General features: G+C 39.0%; 1 protein-coding gene and 1 long non-coding RNA gene across 2 annotated transcripts; both read right to left on the bottom strand.

Moving 5' to 3' along the window:
- Positions 1 to 7437: 7437 nt before the first annotated feature.
- LOC139120529 (uncharacterized) lies at positions 7438 to 13932 on the bottom strand. Its single transcript, XM_070685000.1, has 2 exons — positions 13504 to 13932; positions 7438 to 9819 (listed from the first exon to the last, which is right to left on the bottom strand). The coding sequence occupies exon 2, from the start codon at positions 9786 to 9788 to the stop codon at positions 8862 to 8864; it is 927 nt and encodes a 308-aa protein (XP_070541101.1). The 5' UTR covers positions 9789 to 9819; positions 13504 to 13932; the 3' UTR covers positions 7438 to 8861.
- A 2519-nt stretch (positions 13933 to 16451) lies between these two features.
- On the bottom strand, positions 16452 to 19257 carry LOC139148467 (uncharacterized). The gene is made up of 2 exons (XR_011555943.1): positions 19046 to 19257; positions 16452 to 17178 (listed from the first exon to the last, which is right to left on the bottom strand). It is a non-coding gene; the product is annotated as an uncharacterized lncRNA (long non-coding RNA).
- Positions 19258 to 20312: the final 1055 nt, after the last annotated feature.

Genomic DNA, 20312 nt, shown 5'->3' with positions numbered 1-20312 from the left:
TCATTTGCTTATGTGACGACCATTACTAAAGTTGGCCTTTTCTTTCAAATTTGGTGACGAGTGACTTCGGCAGAACGGCAGATCATAGACCCTCAAGGGTCTGGGCAAACATTTCTCTTGTTGGGTGTATATGCCGGTCGTGTACGTCTAGTAGCCACTCCGGGGTCGGGTCAGCACAGAAAAAACAGCATTTCTCTGAATATTTTACATGAAGAGTCGATGAAAGATAAGAAGGCAAATTTGTCAATAAATTGGTCTTATATTGTAAGACCAGAAAATCTACAAAATCTCGACCAAAGAGGAAATATTTACAATAGCAGAACAGACAAATAAAATATATACACACTATATAAGTCGTAAAAGTAGTTCATTTTTTTGAGAATCCATATGGAACTCCACTTACTTACTTTAGGTAATTCTGAAACCAATGGGAGATGTCAACATCAAGGCGATGAGAAAACAAGGACTTCTTCCATTGTATTTACAACAAAACGAATTGTTGTGACTGACTAACACGCATTGTGTATGGATCTGTTAATTACGAGAATTTACAATGTCATGTCTTGTAATCACGGTACTTAAACACGTGTTCGAGTCAGCAATCAATTTTTATGGGCATGAAATTACATACCAATCCTTACCTTAAAACTTAGGGCCTTTCTCTGGACTGTTAAAATAGTTGCCTCTCTCTCCTCGTACAAGCTGAAGCTGGTATTGTGAGGTGCAAGAGTCTCGTGGCGTCACTTGTTACGCATGACTTAGGCCCACTCGCTCATGCATCGACGCTCATCGATCAATTAAACAATCCAAATCAAATTATCGTAATTACAGCGAAATAGCCACCATATTAATTGGATCTCATCCATCAAGCATTTAAAGCTCCCAATGCTGTAATTCCGCTATATAGTCAGTATTTATTTGGTTTACATTGTGCAGTTTTTACCTTGCTCTTATGTCGAAATGCCCATAGAGTTCAACTTGACGGCAGTGTGTGTGTGTGTGTGTGTGTGTGTGTGTGTGCGTGTGTGTGTGTGTGTGGTGTGTAATTTGCTACGTTATTTTGACTACCAAAATTTAGTCTAACAGTAATCCATCTTGTAACAATAAAGGTGCAGAATGTACGAAATGCGATGTTTTCGCAAGGCTGTTATAGTTAACAAAAAGTACTGCAGCTATTGTCACATTTAATCAACCATCCAATTATCCGACATCTAGACACCTTCTAATTAACTCAACATCTAACCTTAGGTCCAATAATTTTACCAGCAACCCACTTATGCATCCATTTCACTTGAACGTCTTTCCTGCACATATTGTAGTAGCTATCAGTGCTGTTTGGCCAAAGTGTTCGCCGTATGATTGATTCGTGGTCAGACAATTTTTTCTCGTCTTGCCATGGGAGAGGAAAGCGGCAATAGGTAACGGGTGGCAAGGAGTAATACTTTCTTGTATTTGATTATTTGCCGACGAAATGAATACGAAATATGAATAATGTTGTCAGGAGAGAGGAGGGGCCATTGGGGAGTTTCCCTGTTTCGAGTGGCAAGGTTGGAAAACCAGGGCCGGAGAGGACGTTTAAATTGCAGCCAGGGAGTAACGTCTGGAACAGGGACAGTGAAAGAGCTTCAAGTTTTCCCTTCAAATTTAGGCTTGTTTAAAATATCTTAGGTTATAGTTACATGATAAAGCACTTTTAATAAAAATATATCGAAATCAGGTTCGTCTGTTGCCCTGGTCCTCTTTTGATTCGTATTCGTCTTCGTAGCATACATCATGGTTTATACATTGGAAGGTGTACTGCTCGTACTTTAATCGCGCCCTCTGGGGTAACCTTGAGTTTTCGTCCGTTTGATTGCTATTCGACCCTGGTCCTGATTACACTCATCGTCATTTCCGTTTTGAGATAAATATTTGCTCAAAGGCAGAGGACCCATTGGTAGTAGCAGTTGCAGCAAATTCCGTTGTTCTACGTATAGATATGAAGGTAAATGTCACCGTAGTATTGTAATTTCCTGGAAACTTTAAAGCTTCGGTACAGGAAGCCACAAATGTCTGCAAAATGTGGTGGCAACATGCCACCTTTACATGACAAAATGTCAAAATGTTTCTTTGTATTGGCAAAGTATCTGTGAGAAATTGCGGGCTCAGCAGATTTTCAGAACGCTTTCGATAAATATAACTGTGTAGATCTATATTGCCTCAGCAATTCGCCTTTGCTTTTCATACACCTTGTACCCCATTTTCAAAGGAACACTTTAGAAATCTCCACCGAAGAGAAATAAAACTAAATATTCTATTCAACTCCGGTCTAGTTCTAGAGGGTTGTCCAGTACAGTAAAAACTCTCTTTCCTTACAAGTGGTCATATGAGATGGCAAGACAAAATATTCTGATGCATGTGACTCAAACTTAGTTTGACAATCAAACTGCGCAAGTATAAGCTTGACAAAAATATTCTGTACCATTTAACGCAGCAGATCATCATAGAGCTGTACATTGACCAGGGCAGCCACAACAATTTCTGCACAAAAGGGGTGTTTGCGGGAAAGCGAGCATAAATTTTTGATCGAAGGGAATGGATATTTTCAATACATTCTTTCAATCAACAACTGACTTGAAAAAAGCCTATTTATGTAATCATTAAAATTCCGCTGCGGCGATCGAGAAACGGAGCCGAAAACCCGCGGCTCACGGCGCCACCACAACTCAGATGTGACTACATTCTGCCACATCAAAGGTTTCAGGCACAGAATAGAATTCGGTGAAATAAAATAAATAACAAATAATATAAAGGAATCAGAGAGGTTACCTGGCTTCGGAGATCATCATGAGATAACATTTATGATTCTCTCGTTTTTCGTACATCATCAATATTATATTCATAAGTATTATCCATTGAGCACGTGACAAATCGCGATCCTGTCCTTGTTATCATGCATTAATATTAAACAAAATCCCAATGTCAACGATATCTACTCTTACAAATACTCAGGTTGAGCTAACAATTGGACATTAGTTAGGTCGACATTTTTGTGGGAGAAGAAAGAAACTGTTTAAGGTAGAATTCGGACTCTCAAACTTTTTTAATTCTATTCTGATCTACTACTTGTGGGGGTTCATTTTGAAGCAGTTTTTTTGAGAAAATCTTTCACCGTCGTATTGTTTTAAATCGAAAATTTAATTTGGCTCAGTTTGATGTTTCATTTCAACAACTAAGTGATATGCAGCTGATTAAGGGTACATCTTTAAAGAAAAAGACTTGAAGGATTTTGTAGCAGTGACTTAAATTACCGTGACATGCCTCTTTGGCGATTGGTTGAGCTGCAGAGTCTGTTAACTCGCTCGCGGCGGCCATATATCTCTGTCAAGTTGAATATTATTCCATTTCAGCTGTTATGTCGTTTTCGAAACTTCAGCAAACAGGACTTTGCTTCGATAACCCGAAAACTATGTTATTGATATAGATTGTCTCTGATGAGAATTGTTACATTGAATACACCGAGTCAATGTGAAATGCACGCACTTAAAAAGGAACACGTTCATTAATGTCGCTGAAATTGTATCCCACGATGAGGGCAAACACTCGATCATGACCAAGGTTTCGATCATAATACACACAAGCATCAATTAACCTCTTAAAAACCTATTACAGCATTGAAGTCCCTTTCAAATTTACAAATGATTACTTTTCACAGACCTAAGTACATGTAAGGCTTCTAATTTTGAATTAACTTTCATGACGTACAAATGCTACTTTGCATAATCAGCGGTCATGTCTTGGGAAGAAACATGTTAGAGGAACGGTAATGCTGAAAGAGTGGATTCAGCTCATATCTCTAAGAACATAATTTTTTATTTTTTGTGAATCATGGAATGTATGTTAGTGCTATAAATTTCTTTACTTTTTACCTTTGTTAGCACATTTTAGACTTAAACTTGGATAATATTAACAACAACAATTATAGCAGCCATGATCCTCGTAGTCGTGGTCATCATCATCTCATCATCATCATCATCATCATCATCATCATCATCATCATCATCATCATCATTATCAACATCATCGATGTTGCACAGATACCAGTAAAGGGTTCACATATTTTATCATACGCTCATCTACGTTTGCTTTTGCACATTCAGTTATTGCAGAGTCACCGCAAAGTCAAACTTTAATTAAATAAGGGTGCATTGAAAATGCTGTCCTAGATCAGCTGACATCGCTCGCTACTGAAATGAATGCACATTAAAACGTCAGATACATTAGTTTTCTTTTTTAATCGAACTTTAGCTATTAATGTCGAAACAAAAGTTAAATGAGCAAAAGAACGAAAAACAGATTTAACGTCTTTGAGGCATGGTCAATTATATCGACGACAGAGAGATTGCGTTCACGCCCGATTCACACAAATGCGATCTGACAAACAAATACTGCAAATTTAATCAATAAATATTTCACTTTCCGCTCTAACAACACAATTAATGTTGTCTGCACTTTGCTAATACTATTTACTGACAACCTGGGGGCATTGTGTGCTCGCTAAATGACCGACTTCAACCGAATTTAAATGCATCTTTAGATTAGTGGTCGGTAATGTGTCCGGTACTGCAGGGTGCAGTTTCCATGACGATACCGTCCGTATACGAGTGCTGTTCGTTTCGCTAGTGGATCCGCCAGCGTGTGAATTCCTACAGCCCAATTCAGCGGGCGTTGTCATCGAAGAAGATACACTGCGTGGCCCTTTGGAGAGTGAAAACGTGCAGCCAGTTATCATGGTATATTCAGACGTGAACTCAATTCTTTTGCAATGCTAGCAGAAAGATAATTTTGTCTACCTCAAATCATGGAAAAGAAATCTACGACACGATGACAACCGTATATTGGCTAAATCTTTGATGATAGCGAATTAAATTAAATTGATTGAGTGTAGATGTTTAATATTCTCTTGGCAAATATGTGGCTTCAACAGTGCATCTTTTACCACATTTCGAAAGGAAAGAAAAATTTCATAATACTTTGATGTGAAAATCAAAGTTTTTTGAATCAGTGTTTACCATCGGCTCTTGGTGGACTGTTTAGGTGTTGTTCAATTCAAATAATAATTTTTTGCGATGTTATTGTGATATGATTTTGGACAAATGTCAAATTTTCATGGACGTAGACTGACAAAAAGAATGTGCACGACTTGGCCCACACGAAAGAATCATAGCATATCGACATAACCATTGGGGGTTGAGTTGTTTCACACAGACAGGGGGACTCCCAGTAACACGCAATAAAGGTTGCATTCATTGTTTTTCAAGTGTGCCAGTGGATTATTCGGTGGAAAGAAACGGCTTTATTGACAAAAACATCGAATATGTCGGTTGTCATTGAAAAGGGTGGCGTTTTATCACAGGCAGTTTGCTCAGAGTCACAGTGAGTGGCCATAGTTAAAGTCGAACGTCTGAAGTGTAATACCAACATTTACTTTCCACGCGGCCATTGTTATTCACGACAACGGCAAGTAAAATAATGTTGATACAGCACTGCTGAGTGTTTGTCGACAGTTAATGAAAATGAGCTCACTGCTGCTGACGTTTTGGGTTGAATGTCAATACGTTGACAACATGGAAATCGAAGTCACTCCATGTGAACATAAGAAGCCACCGTGAATAATTGAAACGCGCATGTCAACGAAATTCATTGCGTTTGACCTCAAACCACCCTCCCTCTTCGTTCATAGAAGTTGAGAAATGGAAATCCAAACTGGAATACGAGCGGTGGTTATGATTTCAATTGCTCCTAAAAGCAATAAATTGCGAGCTGACATAGGTCGCTGGATCTCGCAGCCACTTGACGGGTTTTTTGAACAATAACAATCCAGCATGGAATGCCCCGCACGCTATTTGGCGTAACTGCGCATGCGTCCTGAAATAATAGTACGTGCGAAATATAGACTTCCCACTACCCTACGCGCGTGTTTAAACTATTTGCGATGACTTTGGAAGGCTTAACACACATACAATACAAATCTTCGCTGTCGACAGCCGTTACCAACATAAGCAAAAATGTTTAAATTACCTTCAGTAATTGCAGATCATGTGTGCATGTAGTTGTATCTCTGAGGGACAGCTAAATTATTCAAACAAAATAGTTTCAACATTAGCATCTTCAAAAGCACCGACTTGAGGCATAGGAGACACATGACGAATAAATAAATTAAAATACCTGAAACTGTGCGTATGCGTTACCTATATTAAATGCCAAGTTGTGAAGTGTTTCCCACCTGTACGTATGCTAAGTTTTAAATTAACAAAATGTAAGCCATTCCTACCTAAGCGTTCGTGACTGGATATATTATTTGTTCGCGACTCAGATCATCTCAGGAGAATAAAACTTACCTCAGTTATAGCATTCTAGAATTACTTATTCTGATGCAAGGTCAATATCAACCAGGCTCTTTCAATAGTACGACTTTGTTATGTTACACTAAGAAGAAACTTAGGTGTACAAAGGTCTTCCGTCTCGGAATGGTTACTATATATGTAAATTAACATGTAGAATTTTTGATGAAACCATAGATGCTCATCTTCCCGAAATATTCAGGACATTATCGATGACAAACAATTCCGGAGATTTGGAAATATAGAATATAAATAATGCTGCAAGTTATATCACGATAAACTTACTCCCGCGGCCTGTGAGAACACAAATTCTATTTCTTGTATGGCGTATGATGTGGAATCTTCAAGCAAACTATCCCTATTTAGTATGCGTTTATGTCGAAACTTTGTCGTCGACATTTTGTTGACTGAATTGAAAATGGGCTCAATAGCCGAGGGTCGACAATATCATGCTTTCTACAGTGCCGAAAACACACGGAGTCTTGATATTCCACGGTTCATTGGTTTCTCAGAAGCTTTTCGATCGTATTTTTCTACAATAGCGCTGAAGAGACTGACCAAAGTAGCATAATTTGTATAGGAATCATCTTGTATGTGATACGTATGTGTACTGGTGGTAGACGCAAGATTACTATATTAACAGTACGTTAGCCAATGAAATTATCGATTTTAAACTGAAACAAGTTAGCCTGTTTCATCTTTGTATTAAAATTGCACAAACCGATTCTAACACAGCGCTGATGCTTAGACGTGACCACTCACAGAATGTTTTAAAAAAATTCAGCGATTCACATGACCAAGATTAGTTACCGACCCGTTCCGAATCAATTGAGGGACTGTTTTCAAAGCGTCTTTGATGTTTAGTAAATACTACTGAGTGCGTTATTGCTATCAAGTCTAGATATGTAGATGCAGTATTGAGAGTTTGTAAAACAACACCATAAGACTCATGACATGCGGTATGAAAACTAGTGAAAATATCACACGTAATATGCGCCCTCCGTCGTCAAGATGATGATGATCGAAGGTAGTCCATCAAAGTTGAACCTTGGTCTAGTAAGTACACGTAATGAGTTTTATTCGATTCAGAAAATTGTGTTTAAATATCAAACTAGAACAACATATTGCTATGGCAGCCACTGCACAATTTGGAGTTTCGTAATTCGTGACAAAATAAAGCCAGTCATGTTTATGCACATAAATATTTTGCAATTTTCTTTTAAGTGAAATCTCATATAATGAAACGGCAAAAATCACATCACAGTCACTTGGAGTAAAAAGTAACGTGGCTCTAAGAAAACTGACTAAAAATCTGGTTTTCGCCTCAGGCATTCATCAGATAAAATCAGTGAATTATTTGAATTGCGAGTACCGACGATATAAATAATTTTGCGTGGGTCAAATGTAGGTCGAACTCGTTGACCCGTGTCACTTCAAATACATTTCAGGTGTAAATATCTATCATTTGTAAATATCAGGGTGTTACATACAAAATATTATCTTAAGTTGCTCAATTAATCTTTACATTATATTCTGGTTGAAGCACAAATTCGTTTGAATTGTTATCCAGTATTGAAGGCAAAATTCGACGACTTGTAGCCTTAATCGTAATAAAAGCAGGGGCTAAATTGGATCCCATTATCCTTTACCGCGTAAATATCACCAAGTTCATAAAATGTCATTGATGTCAACATTAGAATAATCATTCACTTGGAACTTGTAAATCTTTGACCGTTTTTGAACACGAATGTGATGGTACAGATGTTGGACAGGTTTTCCAATGTTGATGGCAAAATCTGTGAAATATCTGGAAGTAGTTTAGTTCCGGCATGTCGCGTACACCCGTCCCTGTTTCAATCCCCAGTCTGCGGAACAAACGTGATGTCTACGTTGTACTAGCCGTAAGACGTTGACAAGATTGCAGGGTTCAAAGGTAGACACTCTCGACTCGGAAGCAAGGTAACAATGTCGTATCGGAGTCACTTTACAGACATAGTGACTGTGGTCGTGCCATCTTCAAGAGATAACAGACGATCAAGCCTTCTGCTTGAGATTGGAAATCGATTTCAAGGTCTGACAGATGATACGGTTTATCACTAGTCGGTCGTACTCAAAACAGATTTCGGGCAGTACTTTATACCTGAGTAATTCGTCTGGTAGGTACTTTGAAACCAAACTTGCAGATCTGTTGGATTGACGTGCTACCGGGACAAATACACGCATAGTTTTTTCACTCAGTGCGACACACTTACGTTGAGCCGTAGCTTCAGGTTGGTTACTGAACAACTCTGTTCAAAATTTTGAAAGCTATTAAAACGCTTTGAGTGTTTGCAGTATCAAACAAAGGCAGGGGGAGTATAATAAGTTGACAATAAATGTCGTGTGGATACAACAGGCCAGTTTGTCGTGCAAAAATGCAATATTGTTAGCGATTAAGAAAGGGCTTGTTCGCTGTGACCCTGCCGTGAATGTTCGGGCTCAGTCCGCGTTGTCGTCGTCGTTGTTGTTTTCCAGCCGGGGCAGTTTCGAACACAAACACATCGAGGTGAGAGCTTTGCCCTTCTTTCGTGTGGACCTCTTCTTGTCGTATGCTCCTTTCTGAATCGCTCGAGACAAGCTCGTTGTCGTCGTGCTTTTCGGCGTGTTCGCCCGTATGATCGGCAGCATTAGCCGCTCGTGTTTTTTCCTGTTGTAGTACGCAAGGCAGCAGGAACAGTAACCCTGCCCAAGAACGTCACAAAATTCCCGCGCTTCCCCCTCGCACACCGGCGAACCTTTGCAAACCTTCTTGTGATTGGGACTCAAGCAGGCACGTTTCCGTCTGAAGCTCTTCTTTGACCCACCGCTCTCGTCGTCATCTCGCGGAGAATCCTGAATGATGACACCATTCTCGTAACTGTTGTCGAATTCGTCAATCGGCGGCAACTTGAATGTGACCCTCGTAACCGCCCTTTCTCGTTGTCTCACCTTCTCCGCTGACGTCAACTTCGTCTGCATTTTGATCTGTTCATAACTCAAACCTTTTCGATATTTTTCAATTAGTTCTTTTTCTTTCATCAGGTCAGTATTCTTGGGTTGTCCGTCATCCCAAAGAAGTGGCGGCAATATTTTCATCTCGTCATGACCGTACCTGTCGCTGTACAGGGTATCTTGATCAAATTCATTACTGTCGCTGGCATCAACCCGACGGAATACAGCACGCCTTCGTCTCCTCGGCTGGACTCTGGGCACCCGCCACACAACATGTGCAGTGCGCTTGCGCGGAACACGCATCTTTGGGTTACCCAACACGATGTACTTCGAGCATGGTATGCTGGGTAGTGATGTCATCGGAGACCTAATGCCATGGTCAAGTAAACTCTCATAAGTCGACAAGCCATGAGATGTCGCACTTTTCACCTCCATCTTTATCTGAGTATTTTCGCTGCGTTGAATCCTAAAACAAACAAAAACAACATTTTTGGAGCATTATATCATCATAGACTTGATCTACTGGTAATTTGAGTTGTTATAACTGCGAACTGGTTACAGGCTAAATTGTCATACATTCGCGCGCTAAACTAACCACCATTTCGACCTGAATTAAGACGACACAATCAAAAAGACAGTCGTCATTACACATGTTTTCTCTGCCGACAGACTCTGTGACAAGTCAATACTCAATGCCAAAACAGACCATGATATCACCACTGCCCCGGCTTATCGTGTTTAATGTGTTATAAGATGGACATATAAGCATGATAAAACAGAAAAGAACGTATCTGCTTTGTGAAACATCACGCCGTTGGAAATGTGAAATCTTCAAAGGCCGACAGGTATGCAAACTTTCTCAAGTAAATACATTCTACGCCACATGCTAATTTAACCCATCATTTGTTTCATTATTCACAGCATATCTTCGTATTCTTTAAATCGACATATTATCCAGGAATGAATTATTAAAGTTAGACTCTTTGCAACAATATAACACATACATAAAGTATTCTTCTCGTTTTTATCATCATATATGATGATGATTGTAATGGCTATAACCATCGTAACATTTTAGGTGATTTAACAATAAGAACAAAAAACAAAGACAGCACATGAATTACTTTCATTACCACACCATTACCCATCATCATCATCATTAGCATGACTCCTCCTCCTCCTCCTCCTCCTCCTCCAAATCATAATCATCATCATCATCATCATCATCATCATCATCATCATCATCATCATCATCATCATCATCATCATCATCATCATTGGCATCACCATAGCCGTGATCACTATCATCATCATCATCATCATTATCATCATTTTCATCATATTACCCCATCATCATCCTCGCCACTTTACCTGGCCAGTTGCTTGACACATAACCACGTGACTGAGAAAAAGCAGGGTGCGTAACGTGCAGGGCTACTCTAATCGTGGTAAAGCGTAAGCATTGCCAAATAGTGGCATTTCTGTAACCACGCTTATGGGGTAGAGTGACCGTTCTGGAACTACCCAAAACTTTTTGATCATATGAAAGCCACATATAAATCTAACGTCATCAGATAAGATATTGCTAGAGTACTGTGACCACTTTCCATTGTGTTGTTCCTGGTCCGTAAATAGCCATATGTCGTATCACATGGAAGGAAACTGTGCGCCGAACGACTTCGGGTATAACACTGTTCTCAGTCTTGCGGGATCGCATGTTCCGGGATTGCATGACAGTACATTTATAGAACCAACCGTGGAAGTGTCGCTTAGACTTTGTGGCCTTCTTGAATATATTCAATTTGATACCTCAGTTAAATGAGTTTAATAACACATTTCACGCTCATGATTCCCAAATAGCTTAACGTGTTTTAAAATACAGTCGCTAGACATTATAGAGGGGTCTGAAAAAGTTCAGCGTGCGGAAACTTTGTTTTCCAGGTCCCGTTCAGATAGTTCAATACCGTCGTCAATCTCCGTGCTAAAACCGTGCACTAACGCTTGGTGGCGCGAGTACATGTCATCGAACAAGTCTTTGTTTTTCTCGACTCTCAAACCGGGCGCCGCCAAGGAATCTTGTTGTTAACAACAAGACCCCGGGATCACATGCGAGAAGTCACTCACGGCTCGACTTCATTGAGATTTGACCTGTTGCTCCGTGTCTTTTCAGCGTGAGCAAGTCGAATCGATCCCCGACAGCAAGATTTCAACTGCAAAGGAATGCTCATTAGGTTTTACGACCGGGCGACGTGCACAGCGGCAACGGGCCAGACACCTGTGCCAGTGCGCGGTCCCTCACAGTTTCAAAGCCATAGAGTTCTGCTTAGTCGAAACGCCATACCCGATTAGGCGAGCGAATATCTAACCCAGGCTCAATAATTATGAGCAAGTTTAAGCCATATATGTCAACTTCAATCCTGGTTTGTACGTCTCGATAAAAAGAATTTTGGAGGTGGCTAGGGGGACTGTGGTTTAACTTATGAGTACACTGAGTATGATTGGGGCACGAAGTTTTAATGTGGCGTAAAGAAACATCGATTATTGAGTCTACTGATGAATTAAACAAGCCAAGTGGAAGTTTATGCACCTCGGTTGAATGCGTGCAATTTCCAACAGTAAACAATTATAAGTTGTTGACGACAAAGGAATCGCCATATAAGGATATTAAATGACTCGTTTTTAACCCTTTGAGTGCTGTAATTGTTCCCAGCAAAATTTTGGTGAAACATTTTTACCACTTTTCATCAATTTTTCTGTAATTTTTTGATAATTTTGGACCAACTGGGCATCACATTTCATTGGCTACAGTTTGTTATCAAAATTTTGACAACAATCTGAAAAAAATTGACTGGAGCATATTTTCTAAAGGTGACAAAAGTTGACTTCAGCGCTCAAAGGGTTAATAGATATGAGTTTGGTCAGCATTTTGCAGGTGTTTGCGTTGCGGTAGTTCATTTGACTATGTTCGTCCTCTCTAAAGTTGCCAATCAACGTATTGTATACAGGTATGGCGATTTGCTTCAAATTCCGACTCAATTCCCCCGGTACACTCCGGTGGGAGACAATCCGTTTTGTGACAATTTGGCTTTCTCCTAATCGGCTCCCAAATCCAACAGCATTTTACCAACTTACCGCCAAGTCCGTTAAAGGTATATTAATCTCTCGAGTCAAACACTAGTATCAGTTCTTAGGTCGGAGTAAATGAAAAAAGTACGACGATTTGTTCATCCTGGGGTCAGTTTTTCTTATCAGCAGGCCTACTTGAATGTACCCCGAATTATCAACTGCCACCAAATTTATCAGCTCGGGTGTCAAAAGTTTGTTTGCAAATACCGGTGTGCGGTGGACATTGTGTTTTATAATGACCATTCTTCAGCCCCTGAACCTTAAAAACATATTGCAAATTAGACATGCATGTAGGCGATACTTTATCGATCGAATAATTTGGATTATGGATCCGATTTGTCGACGGTGGAAATCAAACACCAGTATCAGAATGAGTCTACTGTTCTGTTTGTGAGTTACCATGACGCAATAACCTCGCCAGGTGATTTCAGAATGAAGTGGTTGGAATGTTTAATTTTGTGTTCAGAGGCTTAAATTTTGTAAATAATGGCATTCCTTGTTGCACGTTCAACTTGTCTCCGATCTTTCAAGGGTAAATTTTGTAGGATATTGGTATACATCTGATCTTGGCGATTATATATTGAAACCAGATATTACTTCGCTTCTTGCTTATCGTTCTTTACTATTAGACTTCCTGTGGGAGTCACGGTGTGACATCTCAGTCTGATACTTTCTTTCAGATAAGTAACAAATACCCCACGTTTCGCACTTTGCGCGGGAAGTGATTTCTGTCAAATATTTGATCTCTCTTTGGCAGTCCGATGACAATTTTGCGCCCAATGCAACACGCGTGACTATTGCAGGGCTTAAAACGTGTCAGGAATGGCTAGAATCGCCATGTTTAAAGTTCCCCTTGGTTTATCCGCGATTTAACAACAAGAAAGCAATCCTATTTTCAAAAATATGTAAATTAGGTAGCTTAGTAAACTACACCATCTATTTCGGAAAACCAATACCTTCAAATCGCTATTTTTTGAGATTTGAAGTCAGAAAGCGACCAATTTTTGACAAGTCTTTCACTTACCGATTGCTGGTCTTCTTAAGGCTGTTGTCGGGTGGACGGTATTTGCTTCAAGTTGTGGACCGCCATTGTTGAATGAAGACTAAGGCATTCCTGTTCTCAGTTCAGTGCTTTCGAACACTCATGTCAGCCCTTTGATTCCACGGCGAGATTTGAAAAGTCGGTCTCCCAAATAACTGTGTTGTCAATGTCCCATACTCGCCCGCCAAACGTAGAGGGAGGTGACACGATTGACGTACCAGCTGTCTCTTAACGCATCTTTGCAACGATCAACGACAAGAACTTTAACTGCAACTATCGCACGAAAAAAGGCCTGTTTGCACCTGTCGTCAAGCCACAGGTGTTCATTGAACCAATCACGACCAAAGAATAAACATTAATACCGTTACACGACATAACGTGACGCACTGAGCGCCGCAAGCCGCGAGCCCCTTCAACACGCCAGAATACAATGAACGCTTACATCACACCAAAGGTAGCCGACCGGTTTTGGAGGATACAGCCTTTTCAAACAACTTCTTGTGCTACCTGTTTAAAGAGCTCGATAAAATCTCGGCAAACACAATAGCCCGAGCAGTCGATTTAGACATGTTAATTTACGTTTCCTTTAAGTGCAACAAAAGCTATTCTTTGTTGTTACAAATATGGCCGTGCAAAGAGACGATGCTTACTGTTATAAACAAAGCGTTCACAGCGCACATCCCGTCTCCAATCACGACCTATTCATCGATTGAATCTTGCTGGTTGGTATCTAAGATGACTACAAAGTTACCTCTATTCATGTCGGATATTTTTTTTATTATCTTGCGACGACACTACTACTAAAGAAATCACATTTCGGTGAAAGTTATAAGAAAGCCCAACACCCAGCCATCTCTTACACTGCCCAACTCCGACTAAAACGAAACAAATTGAATATGACCTTGAAGGAATTTAGGAAGGTCATGGCAAATAAAAACTAGATGTTGTGTCAATTTTAAAAATAAAAAAATACATGAATGAATGAATCAATCAATAAATAGGTAAATAAACATTCATGTGATCTATCAGTCTGCTTTTCGGTCGATGGTGAAAAATAGACATTGTCGATATTTTGACTTGCCGCTTAAGTGTGAGAAGTAGGTGTGAAAGTCAAGAAGATGAAACATTGTGATCCAAGCTCGCCAACAGTTACTAGTCAATAATCTGTGAGTTACAGTTACCTGACACAGTGAGTTCATAAGACTATATTTAACTGGTACATGTACGCGGTTTTTGTTTGTTCAGGAAACACAATTTACACGGTTTTTTTCGTGCTACCTAACACATTTCGTGTTTCATTGTCACCGATCTTTTCAAACATGTCGATACGCTTGGCTTCATACACTGTCATTCATCGTGTTCGCTCTCTAAACATTGGGCAAGCTGCAATTCGCTGCTAAGAAAGCGCCCTCTATGGTGACACTCGCGCACAAGTGAAAATGGGCCACTGATGTTTACGAGCACACATTCCAAATGTACCTGCATATTATTCTGACGTTGAAAGTAACAGTAAACCTAAAGGTTGTCACTGTAAAAGGAATAAGCAGACTTAAGCAAAGAAAACAGTAAAATTACATTTTTTTCTGGCGAAAATCAGACATGTATCATTTGTATGTTTTGTTGTGATATGATATTGGAGTTCATCTTTTCATTACGTTTAGCCTATCTCTGTAGTTTATGCCATGAAAACTACTTGCACATCCATTACTTTATACTTATTCTATCCTACGACAAGCTTGAAGTTCACTGGCTCTGATGTTGATTTTCAAAGTCTACTGAGATGCTATTTGTGATTAAATATTGTGTTTAACCTATACAGTCTTCTCATCAAACGTAGTTAATAGGGAACAATAGTACTCAGTAGAGAAATTTTCACCCAAGGAGAAAGTCAGATCAAAATTAATGTTTTTTTCAGGTACCTCTCTTGGCATCGAGTACTGTAATTCCCACGAGGACATCATTACTACGAAGGGCACACACACACACACACACACACACACACACACAGATAATAGAAGTCTCTCGTATATATGGATATATACATACATGTACAAGTGTTCGCAAATGCTTACAAATACACACATAATTACATACACACACACACACACACACACACACACACACACACACACACACACATATATATATATATATATATATATATATATATATATATGTGTGTGTGTGGTGTGTGTGTGTGTGTGTGTGTGTGTGTGGGGACAATATACATGACACGCTGAGAAACAGGGAGACAGAATGAGAAACAGAGACAGACAGCAATTCAATGTAAATATTAATATGGAATAGTTCTGAGAAGAAAATTACATACAAAACCCAATAGTGTAGACTAACCTTCTGCGTCAAGTTAGTCTTTAACACGAAGTTGCAAAGTCAAGAATTTTATTCTGTGCGTTGCTTATCGTATGATAACTAAATGTGATATCTCGTGTTTCCGACATTGGAAGAGAAAACAGTTTGAAAGGTATGTACATTTCGGATGAAAAAATAACTGTTTACAGTATTTGACCGTATAGACATTTTAAATTACATGCAAGCTCATTCGTCTATACCATCAACTATACCATCAAAGTGAGGATGCACTTGAAAATGAAAATTATTTGAATGTAGCTTGCGTGTAAATTCATTAATATCAATACTTGCTGTGTTAAAGGTAAACACTCACCTGTAATCTGAATATGCCCATTTGTAGTCACAGGGGCGTTATATGTATTCAAAATGTCCATGTGAGGGCGCTGTTTTAAAAAAGCGGCCACCCGCGTAAAATCTGTGATTGGTTAGATTTCTCTGTTCATGGTAACTGTGGCAAAATTGGAACAGGTGACAGTATACCTTTAAAACATACCTCACGTATCAAACACTTTTTCTTATTGGCACGGCTACAAGAAAAAAATTAATTATCTCTCTTTACCTACGTTGTAAATTATTTATATCATTCCCAATGCGTTAAGTAGATGAAAGTCTCATGAAATTTACTTGATTGATGTTACACAGAAACAGATGATTTCAGGCTATCAACCTAATGTATCTCACATAAAAAGTAAATATTGACATTAATTACATATTTGTCCAACGTACGCTCTAGGACAATATAATACCTAATAGAAAAACCATCTCCCGGTATCAAATGTATACGAACTTCAAACAAACCGCACTTTACAGGTGAAAATTATCGAGTGAATCCGTCAATCTCAACTGAAACTATTCTTTAAATTAGATCTAGAGCCAGTTTCTGTGTTGACGCTAAATCGAAAATGAAATCAATTCGTTAATTTTCATGAAGATTATAATACGTTTAGTGATGCGACTTGTGTATATAATACCTCTTACAGTCACACTGCTGAACAAGATTATTCTAAAGATATGATATCTGTGCACAAAATAATTTAAATTGTTTAAAATTAAGTTTCGAATGACTTCGATATTTACTGCCTGTTTTGTAAAACATCAGTAAATGGGCAATGTAGAATCCTAGGCGCTCGTTGCTTGGCAAACATATTTCTTTTTTTCGCTGCAGCTTTCCACGGAAATTTCTCCATTATCTTCTAACTGCACACAACCGCTTCCACGGGGCTGTCCAGATTCCCACGGACGGAAGCCACCATCGGCTCCATTTATCCAAGGATGATCCGAATCGTCCTGAGGGATAAAAAAACATCTGACTATTTACACAGTTTGATATGAATCAGAATTACGAATGTGTTTCTTTTGCGATTAAACACTTTGAGTGCTGTAATTTTTCCCAACAAAATTTTAGTGCAACATTTTACCAATTTTTATGAATTTTCTGTAATTATTTTGATAATTATGAACCAAATGGATATCACATTTCATCGGCAACAGTTTTTTATCAAAATTTACGCAACAATTTGAAAAAAAATTGACAGGGGTATATTTTTTAAAGCAACAAAAATTGATTTTGGCGCTCAAAGAGTTAACTTTAGAATGCGACTTAGAGACAGATATTCGGACTCTAAAAAATTGAACTTACATTTTAAATCTACTACTTCTGGGGGTAATTTTAGGCTCGTCGAGTAATTTGAAGTTTTGACGAACATTTCGGTGAAAATGAGACTGGCCCCTGGTCGCCAGACTTTTCTAGGCAGCTGAGTTACTGGCTGGCCAAAGGCAAACGTGGGCCAAAGCGTTAACCCCACGATCTACGGACAGCCTACCATTAGCGAGACAGTATGCTGATGTTTAGTCCTTCAATTTATTATAAGTTCTGATACTAATATTTCCACATACTTGGAGCAAGTCTAGGTAAAAATCGAAAGTTCAATTTTCCCGATATAGTTAACACAGGGTTGGCGGCCACCTGTACTTTGAATTTCTAAAGTCGGTCACGTAGTACATATTTGATAATTTGTTCATCTAGTAATAAAATTTGCACATTGACGTCTGAATTTTATTCTTGGAGCGAACGTTTGAGTTTTTCTCAGAGTCAAAGTGCGTAAATACATTAATTAGGAGAAAAGATATGTGCTATTCTCCCAAACCAAACCAACCCTAGGCCTTAGAATTTGCTTTTTTAAAAATAGTGCATCGATTTACTATTTATTTCTGTTTACTTCGGATTCTATTTACAACGACTTAAAACTATGACGATTTTCGACTTGCCTAAGATGCAAAAAGATGCTCCTGAAAGCAAAAAATGTTTTCTTTTCAAATGCTATGCATATATGATAATTTTCTTGTCAGGGTGTTTGTTTTTGCAAGATTGACAAGTCAGTGGAGGCAACCAGCTTAGTTATTTATTGAAAAGGTGTTTGTTAACAGTTTCTTGGCGGGCTGATGAAAAAGTTAATTTCCCGTATCAGTGGGCGGCGAAATGGCGAATCGGCCATTCGTCATGATCGGTGATCTGGAAATTTCATCAATAGTCTCGATTAGACTGCAGTTGTTGGCCCTCATCTCCACCCGCACAGTCTGAGTAAATCCCAATCATTAATTATCTCCGAGCAAATATCTGGATGGCGAGATACGGACAAGGGCGATGCATGCTGGGACCAACTAATCCATGACCTAATTATATATTTTGTGGCAAAATTACGGGAAATATTCTCAGGGTTATGTAGAAGCCCGGATGTGGAAGTGGCTTTCGAATTCCTCTCTTGAGTGAGAATCGTGCGACTTACAGTCCAGGGTCAGTTACACGAACAGGTACGATACAATTGGCTGGCCCAAGACATGAAATTCATAGTTCCCCTTTCATTACTTAGAGCGAACTTCGAGAGTCAAACCTCACAGCTATATCTGCAGTGACTTTATCTCATACACGATCATTACATCTGATTTTATGCTTCCAAGTTGCATCGTGCCACTTGTTCTTACCGCGCCATTATGCAAAGATCATCATTAAATGTTTTAAAATGACTTAATTCAATAGTGAATAAGACAGATTAAGTATCAGTTATGCACATAATGAAGAATAAGGGCTTATAGGAGCATGTATAAAATTAATGTCGATGGATCGAGAAGAGGAAAATTTTCATTTTTGACTCACTTCGTCATATATCATGCCGATCCAATATGGAAAGTCATCGTCGTCAGACAGCACGGGGTCCATCAGCTTTCTCAGCTCATCTAAGCTTCCAAGGGTGGCCAAATGTCCTCCGTTAGCGTTGCATATACCCACAGCCTCCCCGTGACGAGCTTTCGACTTTCCAACGCAGGCGTATTGCTGACCCAGGGTGTTGGCGACGTCTTCGCAGGATGAAATAGCTGACAAAAAAATGAGATTATATAATCATAAACGTACACCGAGTTTAGAGGTATAGACGTTTAAAGGTGCCCTGGGAAATAAGATTGCGAGAAGGTGGCCAGAAACAGTAGTAACCCTTATTGTTAACGCATGGTCACAAAGACAGACATTTTCGTCGAACTCTGTGTTGCTCTCATTTCATTGTTTCATTAAGGTTTAATCACTAACTCAACAAATGGGAGCCCTGTTAATACAAAATTAAGTCTCTGTCACCTCTATCTATGGACCAAGATGATGTAAGGTACCTTGCTGGAATAAGTTCTACTACGTCATTCCTGAATCCACGATCATTATAGTTGCATTAACGTTTAAAAACTATCATTTCATACTTAAAAAAAAATATATTTCCACCCAGAGCTTATATTTAGGTTACTTTTCCGTCTCTCAGTGCCATAATTCGTTGGCATAGACTTTATTGTCAATCAAGTACATACGATGAAAGGGCTTTTCACAAGAAGTTGGCGTTTTTATGATTTTGGCTTGAAACTCAAATTAATTGCTTGAAAAAAAATTACATACCCTACAGTATAATCAACCATTTTGAATAGGTTTTTACATTAGAAGTAAAAGCGGACTTTCTGGGAATAAATAATCACGTGACTATTACGTGATGATCACATGACAGTCACATTGTCAGCTACCCAAGAAAGTATCATTTTCTTATGAAAATTAGCAGTCAATTGTATCAGTTGAAATGAGACAATCATAGTGTATGACCTACAACTTCATTCGTAATCCCTTACAACAGTGGACTTTCTTAAACTTCTTCATTATCAGTGGCTGGGGAGTTATCTAAGCCACAATGGCATGCCTATAACTTGCTACTTGATAAGTCTACTCCCTACCAGACAAAATAAACGTAAAAGTGTCGATAAAGCTTGGGTTATTTGTGAAGTTGGTTTTCAATACTTTTTGGCCATATTTTCCACGCAGAACATTATCACTTCCTACTCAAGACATGGAGCTTCCATTGAAACAGTTATCATACCCAGACAAGCTGAACAACTAT

The sequence above is a fragment of the Ptychodera flava genome, chromosome 2 (assembly GCF_041260155.1).
Source record: "Ptychodera flava strain L36383 chromosome 2, AS_Pfla_20210202, whole genome shotgun sequence".
Taxonomy (NCBI): Eukaryota; Metazoa; Hemichordata; class Enteropneusta; family Ptychoderidae; genus Ptychodera; species Ptychodera flava.
The sequence above is the reverse complement of the archived record's forward strand: the minus strand, read 5'-3'. Positions and strand labels throughout refer to the sequence as shown.

What these genes read in the sequence shown, in the direction of transcription:
- LOC139120529 (XM_070685000.1), bottom strand. Translation starts at nt 9,788, where the DNA reads ATGGAGGTGAAAAGTGCGACATCTCATGGCTTGTCGACTTATGAGAGT.